This window comes from Miniopterus schreibersii (assembly GCF_964146895.1).
Source record: "Miniopterus schreibersii genome assembly, chromosome: 4".
In the NCBI taxonomy this organism is placed as follows: domain Eukaryota; kingdom Metazoa; phylum Chordata; class Mammalia; order Chiroptera; family Miniopteridae; genus Miniopterus; species Miniopterus schreibersii.
Window position 1 is genome coordinate 70,005,203 of NC_138105.1, and position 19,320 is coordinate 70,024,522.

Sequence of the window (19,320 nt, forward strand, 5' to 3'; positions counted from 1 at the left end):
AACAAATATTTATATGTATTTTATTTTTAATTTTTTAGTATATCTTTATTGATTTCAGAGAGAGGAAGGGAGAAGGAGAGACAGAAACATCAATGATGAGAGAGTCATTGATCAGCTGCCTCCTGCAAACCCCCCACTGGGGATCCAGCCTACAACCTAGGTATGTGCCCTGACTGGGAATCGAACTGTGATCTCCTGGATTATAGGTTGATGCTCAACCCCTGAGCCAGGACAGCCAGGCTATTTATACCTATTTTAAAACAAATACAGGTTTTGTGCTAGATCCAAAGGAAATATAAAATTAATTTGAAACAGGAAAATTAAGTTCTCCAAGTGGCTTAGAAATTGTTTCCAAATTCATGAAGTAAAAACGTAAAACGTGCCTGGCCAGGCGTGGCTCAGTGGTTGAGCATCAACCTATGATCCCGGAGATCACAGTTCGATTCCCAGTCAGGGTACATGCCTGGGATGGGGGCTGGATCCCCAGTAGGGGGCATGCAGGAGGCAGCTGATCAATGACTCATCATTGATGTTTCTCTCTCTATCTCCCTCTTCCATCCTCTCTCTGAAATCAATAAAGACATTTTTTTAAAAATGTAAAATGCTACATATGATTAACAAAATGATTAATATTAATAGACTAAGAGTTTTTAAACAAATAAATGTTTTATAGTTTGAGCTGTGTGGCAATTTCATGGTGCATATGTATGTAAAAGTTCATGGAATTATCCATTAATATTTGTGCATTTTTCTTTAATATCTCAATTTAAAAGTTTTAAAAAGTGACAATTGATTCATTGAGCTATAATTTGTATACTTTTCTACATACATGATATACTTTAAAATCTATTTAAACATTTCACATCCATTAGGATGGCTATTACCAAAAAACCAGGATCTAACAAGTGTTAGTAAGGGTGTGAAAAAAGTGGAACCCCTGTACACTGTTGGTAGGAATGTAAAATGGTTCAGTCACAATGGAAAAAAATTCCTCAAAAAATTAAAAATAGAGCTACCATATGATTTAGCAATTCCACTTCTGGGTATATACCCTGAAAAATTGAAAGCAGGGACTCAAACAGATAGTTACCCACCATATTCATAGCAACATGATTTACAATTGTGAAAGCAATTCAAATGTCCATCGACAGATCAATTAATAAACAAAGTGTGGTATGTACATACAATGGAATGTTTATTCAGCCTTAAAAAGGAAGGAAATTCTGTCCTTTTGTGAATAAACCAGTCACAAGAGGACAAATACTGTATGATTACACTATATGAGGTCCCCAGAGTAGTCAAATTATCATACAAACATAAAGTAGATGGTGGGTGCCAGGGATTGAGGGAGAGGGAATGGGGAGTTAGTGACATTTAATAGTGACAGAGTTTCAGTCTTGGAGGATAAAAAAGGTCCTGGAGATGGATGGTGGTGCACAACAACATAATTGTGCTTGGTACCACAAACCTGAACACTTAAAATGGTAAATTTTATGTTACATATTTTACTACAATTTTTTAAAAGGTCTACTAAAAAAAGTGATGATAAGGTTAGATTGGAGTGGGAAGTCCTGGGCTCCCCAAATAAGCTGTTAATAACCTAAGTGGATTATCACATAAAATGGGGGCTTGGCAGTAGCAGAGGCTCCAGGGGAGGATGGTTATTTTCCCCCATAGAGTCATTTCTTCAGTCCCTTGGCCTCCACGATGCAGGATGCTGACAAGGAGACTCAGCCACCCTTAGGATGCTCTGTCCAGCTGCTGTCCCATCAAGATTCCTGTGATTGGCCGATCTGAGAGGCGCTGCAGCCAATCAGCTGCCGGCCCAGGAGGGCTTGCATAGCCCCTCCCCAGCACGTGGGCAGCCACGCGGGCAGCTGCTGGGGGCGCTACTGCCGTCTGCTGGGCGCGGAACTAAGGCGCAGGCCCAGTTAGCTCGCTCAGCGGGGCGGAGGTGGGGAAGCTGACCTGGATACCTGGCTTCAGAGCTCCCGGTGCGCATTTCCCTCCTGGGGCAGTTACAGCTCTTATTTACTTTACAGAAGTACAAACAAGCATTTACATATTTTTTTTGTATTTATTAACATAGACCACAATGGTACGTGTGAACTATGTAGATCCTTTAACATGGAGTCCTCAAAACCACCCTAGGGAAAATAGCTTCACAGTGGAGGATCTTGGCAGACACCACCTTAAACAAGGGACCAAGCTTAACATCACTAGCGATGAGTCATAGTGACATCATAACCTCCCCCCCTCCCCAGAGAACATCACCTCTCTGGTATCCTTCCCAGTAATGGGAAAACCTCAACCCAATCAAGACAAACCAAACTGAGAGACGATGTACAAAACTACTGACCAGTACTTTTTAAAAGTGTCAAGGTCATGAAAATTGAGGGACTGTCACAGACTGGAGGAGTCTAAGGAGACATGACAACTAAATACAATGAGGGACCTTGGATTGCATCCTGGAGCAGAAAGAGGACATGAGTAGGAAAACGAGAAATCTGAATCAAGTCTGTAGTTTATTAATAGTATTTTACCAAGGTATTTCTTGCTTTTAATAAATGTACTATGGTTGTGTAAGATGTTAACAGTAGGGACAACTGGGTGAAGGGTATACTGGAACTCTATGCTGTCTTTGCACCTTTTCTATAAATCTTAAATTATCTCAAAATAAAAAGTAATAAAGTAGTAAATAAATAAAACCATGAAGCAGGCACTATTAATATGCACATTTTCCAGAGGAGAAAACTGAGGCACAGAGAGGTTAAAACCTGTACAAGGTCACACAGCCAGGAAGCACCAGGGTACGTCTCAAACCCATGGAATATGGATCCAGAGCCCTCACTCTTAACCACAGCACCAGTGCCTTTATTGAAATTAAACAAAGTACTGCATATCCTGCCTTCATCTTTGTCTATCTCACTTGTTCCTTGTTGATAGAACTATAGGATGACATTATTATTATTATTATTATTTTATTGTTATATCTTTATTGATTTCAGAGAGAGGAAAGAAGAGGGAGAGAGACAGAAACACCAATGATGAGAGAGTCATTGATCAAGCCCACAACCCAGGCATGTGCCCTGACCAGGAATCGAACCCCGACCGCCCGGATCCTAGGTCGACGCTCAACTGCTGAGCCACGCCCAGCTGGGCAGGATGACATCATTAAAAGGCCACTGAAATCAGTGTTCTTGCACATAGCTCATCCTTCACACTTACATTTGTACTTCTAAGGACTATTCTATTTTTATTTATTTTTTAAAATATATCTTTATTGATTTCAGAGAGAGGAAAGGCGAGGGAGAGAGAGAGATAGAAACATCAATGATGAGAGAGTCATTGATCATCTGCCTTCTGCACGCCCCCGGGGACTGGGGATCGAGCCTGCAACCCGGGCATTTGCCCTGATGGGGAATCGAACCCCAATAGCCTGGATCCTAGGTCAACGCTAAACCGCTGAGCCACGCCCGGCCAGGCAGGACTATTCTAAAAAAAAGATTTGTTGGTTCAGAAAGTGTATTAGGTGGACAGGGTTCTCCAGAGAAATGGAACCAATAGAATACTACTGTATATATATATACAGGATGGAGCAAAAGTAGGCTTACAGTTGTGAGTACAGGAAACAGAATTTATTCCTGTATTTATTTATTTATTTATTTATTTATTTATTTATTTATTTATTTATTTACTTTTTACTTTCTTTGGTTTAATTTATTTGAAAACATTTGACCTTTTTTTATATTTTATTTTTGTTTTAGTCCTGTATTATTTATGAATTATAATATTATTATTTTTTTTTAAATCCTCACCGAGGACATTTTTTCCATTGCTTTTTCAGAGAGAGTGGAAGGGAGAGAGAGAGAAACATTGATGTGAGAGAGACACATTGATTGGTTGCCTCCTGCATGTGCCCAACCGGGGCTGGGGATCGAGCCTGCAACCTAGGCACGTGCCCTTGGTCGGAATCAAACCCTGGACCCTTTAGTCTGTGGGTTGACGCTCCAACTACTAAGCCAAACCGGCTAGGGCTATTTTCTTTTTTAAATATATTTTTATTGATTTCAGAGAGAGGAAGGGAGAGAGAGACAGAAACATCAATGATGAGTCATTGATCGGTTGCCTCCTGCATGCCCCCTACTGGGGATTGAGCCTGCAACCCTGGCATGTGTCCTGACCGGAAATTGAACAGAGATCTCCTGGATCATAGGTCGATGCTCAACCACTAAGCCACACTGTCCTGGCATATTTTCCATATGAACAACTGTAAACCTACTTTTGCCCCACCCTGTATATATGATTTATATATAATACATATAATATATATTATAATAGGATACATATTATTTATTATAAGGACTTGAATCACATGGTTATGGAGGTTGAGAAGTCTAAGGTCTTAGTTGACAGGCTGGAGACACAGGAAAGCCAATGCTATAAGTTCCAGTCTGAAATCTGGCACAGGCTTGAGACCCAAGCACTGATGTTTCAGTTCTTTCTGAAGGCAGAAAAGACCAATGTCCTGGCTAAAGGCACTCAGGCAGGAGAAATTCTCTCTTACTCCATGGAGGGTCAGTCTTTTTATTCTATTCAGGCCTCCAACTTGAATTAGAAGAGGCCCACTCATACTGAGGAGGCCAACCTGCTTTACTCAGTCTACCAACTTGACTGTTAATCTCATCCAGAAACACCCTCATAAAAACACCCAGAATAATGTTTGACCAAATATCTGGACACCCTGTAGCCCAGCCAAGTTGACACATAAAATTAACCATCAGGAAAGGTAAGGACACTTGTCATTTTGAAAGCTAGCAACAGATTGCCCACACTCATCAACAATGTTCCCAAAGCCTCCCAGGAACTGGTGTGTGGTCAAGTATTACGATTTTTGCAAATCTTATCACCCCCTTCCCCACTGTTTTAAAAAAGCTCTCTTGATCTAGATGTTCTTCCCACAAAACTTCTTGCAAAGTTCAAAGCTAGACAAGGGAGTGCGCAGCTGTAGAATGGCCTGGAATAACTGAAGTGATAGCCTGTGTACCAATCCCCTCTCTGCCCTCCAACTGGTCTCTCTGGAAGGTTGAAATGCAAACACAAAAATGACCCCACCTCAATGGTCCTACGTCCAGGAGGTGCTGGGATATTGTGCCCATCGTTTGTGCATGGCTAAGCACCAATATTTCAGACAGACGTAGGTCCAAGTCACCTGGCTCACCCACTTTAATTCTATTTACACACTGAGCATCTTTTGAGCACCTGCTATGTACAGGCACTGTACTGGGCACTGGGGAGAGAGCAGTGAACAGGCAAAGCCCTGCCCCTGGGGAGTTTCTGTTCTTGCTGAATGAGAAAGATGATAAGCAAATAGAAGATGATAAGAAAAAGGAAGCAAGGAGAGGAGATAGAGATGGGGGTGCTTTTTAAAACCACTTTTTAAAATGAAAGTTTTTATGGAGGTAGACATTTTATGCCAGGTGCAAACAGCTCCTCCCTTGTGCCATCCTCTCACAGTCAGGTGGTGGGGGATGCTATTATTTTAGAGCGGGTGGTCAAGGAGGGCTTCTCTGAAAAGGTGACATTTGAGCAGAAAATGAGTGGAGGCCATGTAGACCTCCATCTTGTGGAAATGTGTCCAAGTGGAAGGAACTGCAAAGGTCCTGAGGTGGGAGCTTGCTTGGGCACTCAAGAAATACATGTGGAAGGATCTGGGAGCTATAGGGGCAGTGTGACCATGGGATAGTGGCTTGGCTTCTTTGAACCTCCAGTTTCCTTATCTATAAAATGGGCCTGCCCGGCTGGGTGTGGCTCAGCGGTTGAGCATCAACCTAGGATCCAGGAGATCGTGGTTCGATTCCTGGTCAGGGCACATACCTGGGTTGCAGGCTCGATCCCCAGTCTGGGGCGTGCAGGAGGCAGCCGATCAATGACTCTCATCATTGATGTTTCTATCTCTCTCTCCTTCTCCCTTCTTCTCCCTGAAATCAATAAAGATATATTTTAAATAAATAAATAAAAAATAAATAAATAAATAAATAAATAAATAAATAAATAAATAAATAAATAAAATGGGCCTAAGACTTTCTACTCTGAGAGGGTGGTGGTGAGGATTAATTGAGATTGTGCCTGGCACAGTGCCTGGCGTGGAGTGTGCCCTTCCAAAACAATCCCTTATGAACAAAAGCCTCTTCCTGTTTTCCAGAGGGGAAAGCTAGGTGAGGAGGGCGCTGGCCAAGGGGGGCTGTCAAGATAGGTAAAGGGGGGAGGGAGCTTCAGATCTCCCCTGTAGACATATAAGTACAGAGGTGTGTGTGTGTGTGTGTGTGTGTGTGTGTTCTGAGAGCAAGGTTTTATGGGCCTCGTAGGGTTGAGAAATGCCAGGGCTTTTCTTTCATGACTGACCTGAACCCTTTGGGAAACTCTATTCCTTACAAGATCCCATCTTTTCATATAGATGGGAAACTAAGGCACCGAGGGTCTGGGGCCTGGGAAAAGCTAGATAGGAGCCGAATGGACTGCACACAGGAGAGCCAGTGATGGGGAAGTCCCCTGCCGTGGGGGGCTTGGGATGACATCAGCACCCTCCCGCCCCCGGCTCTACGCCCATCTACCGAAGAGGTACAGAGACAGAGAGACAGAAAGACACCCAGAGACGTGAAACAGAAACAGAGATGAAGAGATAATAGAGAGAGAGGAGACATGGGGACAGAGAAAGGCGTAGGCAGTGTGACAGGCAAATTCATAGAGACACAGAGTGAGACAGAAAAAGGCTAGGCGATGCAGAGAGACGGACATAAAGCGACCTAAAGACAGTATAAGATAGAAAGACACAGACCCAGAATTGGAGGGACAGGACAAACCTAGAAAGGGCCACCCTCTAGGGGGACCCCGGGCTGCCCCGTCGCGGGGCGCGCCAAGTGCTCCCCCACCCCGCCCCCGTCGTGCCTGGGCTGTGACTTCAGAGCCGGCGAGGATTCTATAAATGGCCAGGTGGCCGCCGGCCGGGAGGCGGGGTGGAGTGAGTCAGCGTGCGCGTCACCCGCGTCGGGTCCCTGCCAAGCTCCGCCCTTCCCGTCGGGGCCGCCAGGGGGCGCCAGTCTCGAGCTCCGCCGGGGCGCGGGTCCTCGCATGCGCAGTAGCGACGAGTGGTTGCCCAGGGCCGCTCTGCCTTGCCAGGATTCCGGAATTACGTGTTCGAATTCTGAATCAGCCAACCTCGTGCTGTGTGCCCCGGGCAGTCGGCTTCTCCTCTCTGTGCTTCATATCGACCCCACTTCATAAGGCTGTTGTGAGGAAGGAGTTAACCGAGCCACTACACTTAGTACATACCAGGAGCTAATTGTTAGTTCATTTATGTATTTTAGTGTATCTTCAACATATCATTACACGCCACAACTTGTCCTTTGTTGTCTTAGCCCAGTCCTTCTCAAATGGGGGAGATCTGCCCTCCTCCTTCCCCTGGGATCATTTGTCAATGTCTGGAAACATTTCTGTTGGTCAAGACTAAGGGAGTGTCACTGGTATGTAGTAGGCAGAAGCCCAGGATACTGCTTAAAGTCCTACAATGTCCAGGACGGCCCCCACCATGCGGAATTACCCAGCCCTGATGTCTACAGTGCCAAGGTTGAGTTTGCCTCTTAGCATTAAGGGTGGGGACCTGGATTCAAATTCTGCTCTGCCACTGGCAAGCTGTGTGACACTGGGGAAGTGATTCCACACCCCTGCCTCAGTTTCCCCATCTTTAGATTGCATATAATAACAATGTCCACTTCTGAGTGTTGTGAGGACTGAGTTGATACATGTACAGTGCTGTTGTCATATTAGCATATCACAACAGTACCTTCAGCACATGGCCAGCAAATTGAATGTCCTTGACATAGTGGACGGCGGGTTGCTGATATGTCATTCAAGTGTCACTAATATGGCCTTAACATATGTGGAATATGTGGGCATGTCACCCTGTCCAGGGGTGGGATCTGGCTAGCTGGTACTGCTTGCGGGTATTCCCTCCAGGTCATCTTGGCTGGGGCAGGGATGCATGGGGATGTCCATGGCCTGAAACCTGCTAATACGTTCAACCCATAGGTAGATGGGGAGGGTCAGATCCAGAATCTTTGCTCCCTCAGGATCTTATAAGATTCTCAGCAGAAAGGACTGCTATTCCCTGAGTTCTCCCCTATGCCAGGCACTGCACTGGGCATATCAGAGGCCTTGTTTCTTTGGATCTTCACAACATTCTCACAAGGCAGGCACTATCATTAGCCCATTTTACAGATGTGACAACAAAGGCTCAGAGAGAAGAAGGGACATGTTTATAGTTAAGGACTTGGTTTCTGGAGTTAAACCGAGGGTGGTGCTCACTACCCTACCACGTGTGGCAGTCTTGCCTCAAGACTGGAGAGAGACATGGAGAGATGGCATCAGAGACACAGATAGCCTCAGAGACAGACACAAAGAAACTGGGAGACCCAGCCAGAGGCCCAAAGAACAGTGGGGGTTGGGGAGGACTGGGGTAAGGTCGGTCTCTGTCTGGCTAAGCTCCCCCCAAAAGAATAACCCAGGTCGCCCCCCTAGGTGGAAACAATGACACAATCAGCTCCCAATACCAAGGCCCTGACATCACGAAAGGGGGGTGGCCAAGGTGGGGGGGCGCCCCGCCCCTTGGCAGGCCTCTGTGGCCAATGGGACGGCCTTGGAAGAGGCCCGGGCCGCCTCCGGAGCTTCAAAACCGTGAGGAGGGAAGAGGGTGCAGACAGAGCCTCAGCTGCTGCAGCGGTCCTCAGAGCCACGGTCACCACTGCCCACCACCGGTCAGCATGTCCTCTGCTCACTTCAACAGAGGCCCCGCCTATGGTCTGTCAGCCGAGGTCAAGAACAAGGTAGGGCTAGAGGGCCTCCCCTGGTCTGGTCCACACATCCTGCCAGGCCGGAGGCCCGCTCTTGGGGTTTCCCTGGACACCCTCCTGTCTATTTCATGTGACTTGGAACCTGAGAGGGAAGAGGGACAAGTATGCCATAGAGGTTGCCTTCCTCTCCTCCTTGAGAATCCCAGAGCCCCCGGTTATTGTTGGGGCATGGAGTGGGGAGCATACAGGCAACCACAGATAAACAGTGGGGTCATTCCATTTTGAAGACCCTACTTCATCAAGAATCCTGTTAACCTTTTGTTTTTGTGGTAGACTCTGGGAGACTTAGTGATCTTCCCCACTCCCTCAGCCTGACGAATAAGTTGGGGAATGCTTGAGAGCTGGGGTTCCTGGAAGGTGAAGGGAGAAAGAGGAAGCTGAGGAGGGCAGAGAGTGGGCATTAGAAACAGGGCAGGGGTCTCCTAGTTTAGGAATTAGGAAAGCGTTGAGACATGACCTCCATGCTATGGATGAGTAAACTGAGGTTCCGAGCAGAGAGGCAAGTAGCTAGGGTCCTACAAAAGGGAGGTGCAGAGCTAGGCCCTTCTCCAGGGCAGCGGCGAACTTGAAGTCCCCAACCCACTGGAATGCTCCCATGAAGCCTGCCAGGGGATGAGTCTCAGACCCATTTGACAGAGGGGAACACTGAGGCACAGGGTAGCTTTTGCCAGGGAGCGAAGAAGTGGGGAGCTAGTATTGGAACCTAGGTTGGGGATCCTCCTGGCTGGAGAAGGGAGCAGGTGGGGGGTGGGTACTCATGCTGGAGACACATCCCAGTTCTCCCCGCACCCCTCTCCCCCTTCAGCGCCAGCCACTGAGGAAGTGGGGAGCTAGTATTGGACCCTGGGACCGGGATCCTCGTGGCTGGAGAATGGGGCAGGTGGGGGGCGGGTGCTCATGCTGGAAACACATCCGAGTGCTCCCCGCACCCCGCCCCCCCTCCAGCGCCGGCCCCAGAGTCCAGCGGAGCCGCCACGCCATATAAGGCGGCCTCGGGGAGCCCGGCCCGCTGGGCCGCTCTATATAAGGGCCGGTTTGCTTTATAAAGCAGGACTGGTGGGGAGGGGGGCTGACAGCACCCGGGCCAGGTGAGGGGTCCGCTCCCTCCCACCTCCCCCTCCCCCAGAAGAAGGGGCAGTCCGGTCCCCCAGGGGCTGGGAGCCTGTCTGGGCTGGAGGCTGCGGGTTCTAGAGAAACACAGATTCTGGGATCCTGAGACAGGAGGGAGACAGATGGGGGAGGACGAGCCAGGGGCCAGATAAGACTGAGACACAGATGGAGGAGGAGAAGGGGAGACAGGCGAGCCCCACCCCACCCGAGCCAGGGAACCTGAAGTCCGAAATGGAGAGTGATCCACAGATGAACGATGGGGCCCACCCCCAGCCAGACATGGAGCGATGCGGACAGGAAGACAGAGCCAAGTAAAGACAGACAGAGCTGGGGGAGAGAGAGACAGAGGACCCGGGGAATGGGGAGAGAGACAGAGAAATACAGACACAGTGCTTGGGGCCAGAAGTAAGACAAAAACGAGGCCCGATGCCCCGCCAGAGCTGGAGCCTTAGATGGTGACCTGGAGACAGAGAATCAAGACAGCAGTCCCCTGCAAGGCAGCATTCAGGGGCACCTCCTTAGGGCTCCTCCTCCTTTGCCAAAGGCTCCCAGTCTTCCAGCAGGGGGAGGGACTGGGGGGCAGAAGAGGCAAGGCCAGGGAAAGCAAAGCCCCAAGTTTGGCCTGGAGGGGGAACCAGGAGGCCAGGCACCACCCCCCAACTTAGAGTATCCCCCTCTCCACCCACCCTTGTCCACATTCTCTGGTGCCAAACCTCAGAATGCCTGGAATGGCCCCCTGGGCAGGTGCCACCTCAGCCCTGGCCCTCAGCCCCTCGGGTGCCCCCCCCCATGGACACTGTGGCAGAATTGCCTTAGTTGGGAAGAGATGAGAAAGGAGATCAGGCTTAGAGAGCGAAGCTTGCCCTCCCATATCCTCCTCATCAACTTTGTGCCTCCCACCCACAGCTGGCCCAGAAGTACGACCCTCAGCGGGAGCAGGAGCTTCGAGAGTGGATTGAGGGAGTGACAGGACGCCGCATAGGAAACAACTTCATGGATGGCCTCAAAGATGGCATCATTCTTTGCGAGTGAGTGGGGCACCGTTGGCCTAGACTCTGCCTAGGGCTGACCCCCAACTGTTATTCATCTCTCCCCCTCAACCCCTTCACCACCAACCATGAGCTGGGTTGGGCACGTTATTTCTTAGACCTTGAAACAGTCCTCTGAGGTGCAAATAATCATTGTGCCCATTGAACAGGAATGAAAACTGAGACTCAGGTAAAACACATCACTCAAAGTCCCATGCATTTCCAATGGAAATGACTCCAGATTCTAGCTCTTACCACCACCAGGATAGGGCACATAGGCCCATTTATGGCCTCCATCGTCCCAAGAAAGAGAGGTCACAGCTAAAAGACAACAAGCAACACTGGCTGTCCTTCGCTGGCTTGGTGACATGAGGGATGTGCCACAGTAATTTAAGCAGGCTCTGATTTTTTGCTCTTCTCAGAACTTAAATCACTGAGGAAGATGCAAACCTTCACAGCTCCCAAACCCTGATTCTAGATTCAACCACAACTCTAATGCTGGGCAAGGCTCTGAGCCCAGCAGAGGTCCTGCCTGTATCTCTGAGTCTGACCTAGGACAGGGTGCCCGTGAAGACCAGAGTGTGCCCTTGGGAATGTCCCTTACCAAGCCTTAGGTGCTGGAAAGGGGGCAGAGGGGAGTATTTTTTTTTTTTTTTAAATATGTTTTTATTGATTTTAGAGAGAGAGGAAGGGAGAGGGAGAGATAGATACATCAAAGAGTGAGAAACATTGATCGGCTGCCTCTGCATGCCCCCTACCAGGGATCAGACCTGAAACCCGGGCCTGTGCCCTGACCTGGAAACGAACCTGTGACCTCTTGGTGTGTGGGACAGTACTCAACCAAGCCACACTGGCGGGGCCAGACAGGAGTATCTTGCTCTACAATATCCACTCGGAACAAGAAATAGAGAGACAGCCTGGTGTCAGTCAGGGCTGCTAGATCTTAAAGAGTGGAGAGCCACCTTGGTCAGTGTGGCCCAGTGGTTAGAGTGTCCGCTGGCACACTGAAAGGTCTCTGGTTCGATTCCGGTCAAGGGCATGTACCTGGGTTGCAGATTTGATTTGGGGCGCATGTGGGAGGCAGCCAATTGATGTGTCTGTTTTACACCAATATTTCTCTCTCTCTCCCCCTCTCCCACTCTCTAAAAATCAATGGAAAAAATATCCTCGAGTTAGTATTAACAAACAACAACAACAAAAAGAGTGCAGAGCCACTCACCCACTCAGTCCTTTGTGCACCAAGAATTTATGGAGCTCCTGCTGGGGATAGTGAACAAAACAGCCTCGGAGCTCACAGGGAGCTTTAGTCTTAGTGGGGGAGATGGATTGAATAATCAATGAAATAATCACATACTTGCCTATGGTGGGAAGTGATATGGAGAAGAGAGTCAGTGGGAAAGGATGGGGTGCCCCATGGAGTGAAGGGTAGCTGCTTTATACAGAATGGTCTGGGAGGTCTTTCTGAAGAGGTAATATTTGTGCAGAAACTCGGACAAAGAGAGGGAGGAAGCCAGGTGAGTGTTTGAGGGAAGAGTGGGCCAGGCAGGGGGGCCAACCAGTGCAAAGGCCCTGAGGTGGGAACGTGCATGGTGTGTTCCAGGAACAGGGAGGAGTGGCTGGCACAGGACAATTTGGGGAAGTAGAGGGAGTTAGCTGGGGACCAGATGACATGGGGGCTTTTAGTCATGCTAAGGAGTTAGGAAACCTTGGGACCATTTTGAAGTGGGGAGTAACGGGAATTGTTTTTAAAAGGCCATTCTAGCTGCAAGATGAAGGGTCTGTAGGTGATGAGGTGGAAGCTTGGAGCCCATGGGGAAGCCTCTACAAAAGCCCAGGAGAGAGAAAGAGATGCTGGGGGCTCAGAGCAGGGTGGTGGGAAGCTGTGGTCTTCTGGATGTCTTTAGAAGGCAGAGCCAGAGGCCTTGCTGAGGGATTGGATGTGGGGGTGAGAGAAGGCAGAGGAGAGTCAAGGACAAGTCTGAGGGCCTTGCCTGTGCCCCTGTAAGGGTGGGTTTCCTGAGCTGGGGAAGGAGAAAGTTCTGTGGGGAGAGGTGGGTGTCAGGAGTCTGGGGTGGGGTGCTTGATTTGACACACCCATGTAGGGAGCTGGGTTGGAGAGTGAGAGGCCTGGGCTCCAGAAAGATACTGAGGAGTGGTTGGCATATCAGTGGCATTTAAAGTCAAGATACTGAATGAGGTCCAGGGGGTGAGGGTGGCAGAGAAGGCGGAGGCCTGAACTGCAGGCTCTCCATGGTGTAGAGAAAAGGAGACTGAAACTCCGTCTCCAGGGAGGTGGGGGCACACCAGGGGACTCCCACACACCTTAGACAAGACTTTCTGACCAGGAACAGAGTCTGGCTCCTGTGCTTGTTTTCCTGTCTTGGTCCTGCCTGTGTTTTGGGGGTGGATTGTGGTGGGGGATCCAGCTGAGAGTGACTGCAGTGGGAAACAGCAAAATGGATGTCACCTACCTACTGTTATCCTGACTGACCCCTTTTCCTGTTGGGTTGAGCACTGGGGGGGCAGCAGGGGTCACCTTTGTCACTCCCCTCCCCTACTCCCTGTAGGTTCATCAATAAGCTCCAGCCAGGCTCGGTGAAGAAGGTCAATGAGTCGACACAAAACTGGCACCAGGTGAGCCCAGACTCTTTTTAACTCTTTCAACCCTTCAATAGAGCCTCCCATTGACTGTCACCTGCTCCCCCTCCAGCTGGAGAACATAGGCAACTTCATCAAGGCCATCACCAAGTATGGGGTGAGGCCCCATGACATCTTTGAGGCAAATGACCTGTTCGAGAACACCAACCACACCCAGGTGCAGTCCACCCTCCTGGCCCTGGCCAGCATGGTGAGTGTGGGTCAAGGGTGGGAATGGGGCAGAGGGACTGTGGACAGTCTGGGCTGGGATTCAAGTGGGGCCACTCATCCCTGCGCCCAGCATGGGTGGGAGGGGCAGAGCAGGTGCTGGAAGGGGACAGTACAGCAGAGGCTCCCTCATCAGTCCCTGCCCTCTTTTGCCTTCTTCAGGCCAAGACGAAAGGGAACAAGGTGAATGTGGGTGTAAAGTACGCAGAGAAGCAGGAGCGGAAATTTGAGCCGGAGAAGCTTCGAGAAGGGCGGAACATCATTGGGCTTCAGGTACTCCCCTTCCCCACCTGGGTCTAATTGCTCCTCAGCCCAGACTGGAGGTGGAGGAGGCTGGGAAGGCATCCTGGGCCCTGCAGGCTTTGGGGGACAGCATATTTGGCCTTAATTAGACTATGTGAGGCACTGTGCTCTAACTCTGTACCCTAACTCACTCCTCCAGCAGCTCTAGAAGGCAGGTACTGTTACCTTTATATAGAAACAGGCCTGGAGAAGCTAGCTTGCTTGTCAGGCTCACCCAGGTGATGAGTGGCCAAGCTGGGACTTGAACTGTGGAAGTCAGGCCTGAGTGTTCTGAGCCACTTACTGAGCTGACACTTTCTCTGGGCCTCAGTTTCCAGTCTGTAGCCTAAGGGTGGAAACAGTGCCTTGTTAGAGGGCCATGTGAGTGTCCACTGACATCAGGACATCTTGTGGTCCGTGGTGAGGCTCTGTAACCCTCGAGGTGACTCTCCTTCTGGCTCCCTAGATGGGCACCAACAAGTTTGCCAGCCAGCAGGGCATGACGGCCTATGGTACCCGACGCCACCTCTATGACCCCAAGCTGGGCACGGACCAGCCCCTGGACCAGGCCACCATCAGCCTGCAGATGGGCACCAACAAGGGAGCCAGCCAGGTGTGTAGGGGACCGTGGAGTGGGCTGGTGGGGCTCTTGCCCTTTGCCATGCCTACGGCCTGACTGCATTCCTTCCACAGGCTGGCATGACGGCTCCCGGGACCAAGCGGCAGATTTTCGAGCCGGGGCTGGGCATGGAACACTGTGATACTCTCAATGTCAGCCTGCAGATGGGCAGCAATAAGGGGGCCTCACAGCGGGGCATGACGGTGTACGGGCTGCCACGCCAGGTTTATGACCCCAAATACTGCCTGACGCCTGAGTACCCAGAGATGGGCGAGCCTACCCACAACCACCACCCACACAACTACTACAATTCTGCCTAGGGCCCTGGGCCTCCTGCCTTCCCCCCAGGGAGGCTGGCTGCTGCTCTCGGCAGGGCCTAGCCCGGCCCTGCTGCCCCCTGCCCCCTGCATGGCGCCCTCCAGCCCCTGGCACCTGCCTACAGGGTTAGTGTTTGGGGGGGAAACAGATTGGGGGGTTTGTGGGGGGAAAGGGGGCTCTCCTCCCTGGAGCGCTGCAGGGTCCAACATCAAGCCGGGTGTTCCCAACAGCACCCAAAGGATGCACTCAGCAAAGCTACCCCAGCTGTCCCCCCACTCCCTCACAGGTGGGTTCCCCCAGGACAAGAAGCCCCCAAGCAAAGCCCCCAGAGCCCAGGCTCGGCCTGCCTCCACTCCATTCCCACAATGGGAGCCAACTGCATGCCCAGAGACCCAGCGGACACACGCGGTTTGGTTTGCAGCGACTGGCATATGTGGATGTGACAGCGGTGTTTGTAACGCGAGCACTTTCTTTTTCTATTTCACTGGAGCACAATAAATGGCTATAAAATCATCTGAAGACTCAGGCTGCTCTGTCCTGAAACCTGAACGGCTCTCGCACATGTACAAACAGCCTTGCTCGACGTTCTTCATCAACCAAACACACATCTATATAGGCACACATACTCCATGCGCCCTAAGATACACACAAGCTCACAGCCACTCGGCTGGACCCAGGACAGACAGGCATGCACTCACACACAAAATCCACACATACACCACTTCGTGGGTATGGTGTGCACATGTTCTCTGCAGCTTAAAGGCACACACATACACACATGCAGTACACCCTTCCACATAAAAAGACATGTAACGTACCCCCTCACATATATGTACACAATACCCACACACATGCTCAGCACCCATGTACTTTGTCGGGGGGCCTGTGAGTTGTGAGGAAAGAGCTCAAGTGCTGGGATGGGCTAGATGGCACAGGTGACCTTGGACAAGTGACTTCCCCACTCTAGATCTGTTTTTCCATCAGGAAAATGGGGACAGCAAGGCTCATGGGGTCATGGGGAAGTTTAAATGACTTCAAACAGTATGTTTGGCACTGACCAATGGATAAGTTGGGTCCTGCAGGCCCCTGTGGGCAGGGGGACCCCTTTAGTCCTGGAGTGCATTGTGGGGTGGTGGTGAGAGGGGACAGGGTAGTGGGTGAGGATGGACATTTCAGGGCCCAGGGTAATGGCCCTTTACTGATTGGCATAGAGCAGCTGAGTGGCTGACTGCGAGCATGGCTGCCTTGTGGGCCCGCCTCACTCTGCCCTCTCCTTAGGGCTGATCCCCCAGTCTCGCCTGCCATTCCAGGACCCTAGATGTCTGCGGACCGGCCCCTAACCTCTCTGTGTTTCAGAGGGGACCCTGCTGTTCCGTGATGTCTGCCCCAGTCATCCCTCTTGCATGCCTCCAATTGTCAGGGTTCCAAGGACAGGATGCAGCAGTGCAGGGGTCACAGAAGATCCTTCTCTCCTTCCCTCCCCAGGACAGGGGATGAAGCTGGAAGGTGGGGATCTGCAGAGACAGACAACAGAAGACCCACATGCATAGATGACACAGCCCTTGGGGCCTCATAAACTGGATTCCAGGCACGCTTGGCCTGGCTACTGGGAGTCCTGCTCCCCTAGGGCCAGCTCAAGAAGCTATGCTGAGGAGGATCCACGCCTGGCTCTGGGCCCTGCCTCCTGTGGAAAATAGCACCATATTAGCACTTGGCCTCTGGTGGGCGGGCCCTGGATGCCAGAGGACGAACCCCATTTCCCTGGATGTCGGAGGCAATCCCACCCGGGTCTGTCCACCACTCTGCCCATGACCACTGGCTCATGTCTGGGCTAGGAGACCTTACCTGGGGTCTTGGTGGGGAGCACCAGGAAGAAGCATGTCAGAGCAGGGTGGACTTTAGGGGGCACATGCCAGACTCAGTAGCTGGGCGTGGTGGTTAGGGCTTCCTGCGAATTAAGCATCTATTGTTCATATTCCTCAATGCCCAGGGTGGGTCCTAGAGTTGCTCAAACCATGCAAGGCACCTCCCCGTCCTCAGCATGGCCCTGGGAGAAAGGTTCCATCATCCTTCCTATTGTATCAATGAGAAATCCTAAGCACAGGTACCCTGCTGCTCAGACTTAGGAGGCCAGGAGGCAGAGCTGGATCTGCCCCAGGATACTGAGTCAAGAGTCCTATAATCACGAGACCATCTGAGGGCACCGTGTAGTGTCCAGGTGCTCACCATCAGCCATGTTCAGATGTGTGCTTTTTCCACACTACCAAGCAATGAACTCAATGAACTCAATTCTGACAATATCTACCTCGAGAGTGTCATATCCCACAGTGTAAGGGCTTGGTACTACAAGGTGGTCCTCCCCCACTTCAGCTGCCAATTGCAAATCCAGGTGCTTCTGACCAACTGGCTATAGATCGTGCTTTCCCATGACCCCCCCTCAAATTTGATTAATTTACTAGAGTAGTTCACAGTACTTATAGAAACATTTTACTTATCAGATTACAGGTTTATAAAAGGAAGTAACTCAGGAACAGCCAAGTGGAAGAGCTGCATAGGGCAAGGCATAGATAAGAGCAGAGCTGCCATGCGCTCTCCATGTGCAGCGCCCTCCCAGCACCTCCATGTGTTCACCAACCTGGAAGCGCATTTTATTTATTTATTTATTTACTTACTTTAATATATCTTTATTGATTTCAGAGAGAGGAAGGGAGAGGGAGAGAGAGAGATAGAAATATCAATGATGAGAGAGTCATTGATTGGCTGCAGCCCGCAACCCGGGCATGTGCCCTGACCGGGAATCGAACCCTGATCTCCTGGATCCTAGGTCGACGCTCAACCGCTGAGCCACGCCCAGCTGGGCTATTTCTTTAATTTTAAAAATTGCATTTATTGGAGTAACACTGGTTAAAATTTATAGGTTTCAGGTGTTCATCAGATCTTGTTGAAGTCTTTATTTTTATTATTTTTAAATTTTTAAATATGTTTTTATTGATTTCAGAGAGAGGAAGGGAGAGGGAGAGATAGAAACATCAAGGATGAGAGTCATTGATCGGTTGCCTCCTGCACACCCCCTACTGGGGATTGAGCCCACAACCTGGGCGTATGCCCTGACCAGGAATTGAACCACTACCTCGGGTTCATGGGTCGACCCTCAACCACTGAGCCACACCAGCTGGGCATTGTTGAAGTTTTTAATTAGTTAATTATATCCTCACCTGAGGATATTGTTCCACTGCCTTTTCAGAGGGAGAGGGAGAGGGAGAAACATTAACATGAGAGACACATCAATTGGTTGTCTCCCACAGGCATCTTCACTGGGGCCAGGGATCAAGCCTGCAACCAGAATTGAACCTGGGACCCCTTAGTCTGCAGGCAGATGCTCTAACCACTGAGCAAAACTAGCTAGGGCTGTTGAAGTTTTTAGAGAGCTTAATCTGTAGTCTCCCCCTTTCCCTTCCTAGAGAGTGGATATGGCAGGGAGTTCCTACTCAGTAATCACTCGATCTTTCTGGTGACCAGCCTCATCCTGGGTGATTGCTGTGGAAACTCCAAGGGTTTTAGCAGCTCTGTGCCAGGAATAGGGACAAAGATTAATAAATATTGTAACATACCCCTGCATCTGGCACCACCTCCAGCCTTCGAGACTCCTCACCAGCCTTGGACGAAGGTCCATTTGTAGAACCTTATTCTTTTCCAGAGCTCCTCAGCCCCCACAAAACCAAGAGCTGTTCTCTCAGACTGTACCCTCGGTGGTGAAGCCAGGTGTCCTGGGTTTAAGGACCAGCTGTGCTGCCTTCTGGCTGTGGGACCTTGGGTTGGTGACCTCCCATCTCTGGTCTGTTTCCTCATCTGCAAGGCTGGGGCACCTGCCTCACAGGGTGACTGCTGGGAAAAGGGGGTAAGATAGGCAAGCCTGAGAGCAGCCACTAGCACAGGGTGGCCCTTGAGCATTGCCTCCTTCAGGCCAGGAAGTCTTCCCTGACCACCCTGCTCCACCCTACCCCAGCCTCTGTTGGCCCTCTTTCTCATTGGAACTAAATGCTTGCCCATATGTCTGTGGGGTCATCGGTGTCCCTTGCGCTCAGCAATGCCCTGGTGAAACCCTGAATGCCTGTCTAGTGGATAAGTGTTGGACAGTTTGAAGGACTGGCCAACCTCCACTTCCAATGGCCTGCCAGGTCTCCCTCTC

General features: G+C 50.3%; 1 protein-coding gene across 2 annotated transcripts; it reads left to right on the forward strand.

Moving 5' to 3' along the window:
* The first annotated feature begins 8,719 nt into the window (after positions 1–8,719).
* Positions 8,720–15,646, forward strand: CNN1 (calponin 1). Of its 2 annotated transcripts, none has more exons than XM_081135142.1 (7): positions 8,720–8,882; positions 10,926–11,047; positions 13,615–13,681; positions 13,758–13,895; positions 14,075–14,185; positions 14,661–14,807; positions 14,888–15,646. In XM_081135142.1, the coding sequence occupies exons 1-7, from the start codon at positions 8,820–8,822 to the stop codon at positions 15,131–15,133; spliced, it is 894 nt and encodes a 297-aa protein (XP_080991268.1). In that variant the 5' UTR covers positions 8,720–8,819; the 3' UTR covers positions 15,134–15,646. The 2 variants fall into 2 exon arrangements, with proteins under 2 accessions (XP_080991268.1, XP_080991269.1); XM_081135143.1 differs by lacking the exon at positions 8,720–8,882 and adding an exon at positions 9,959–9,997.
* Positions 15,647–19,320: the final 3,674 nt, after the last annotated feature.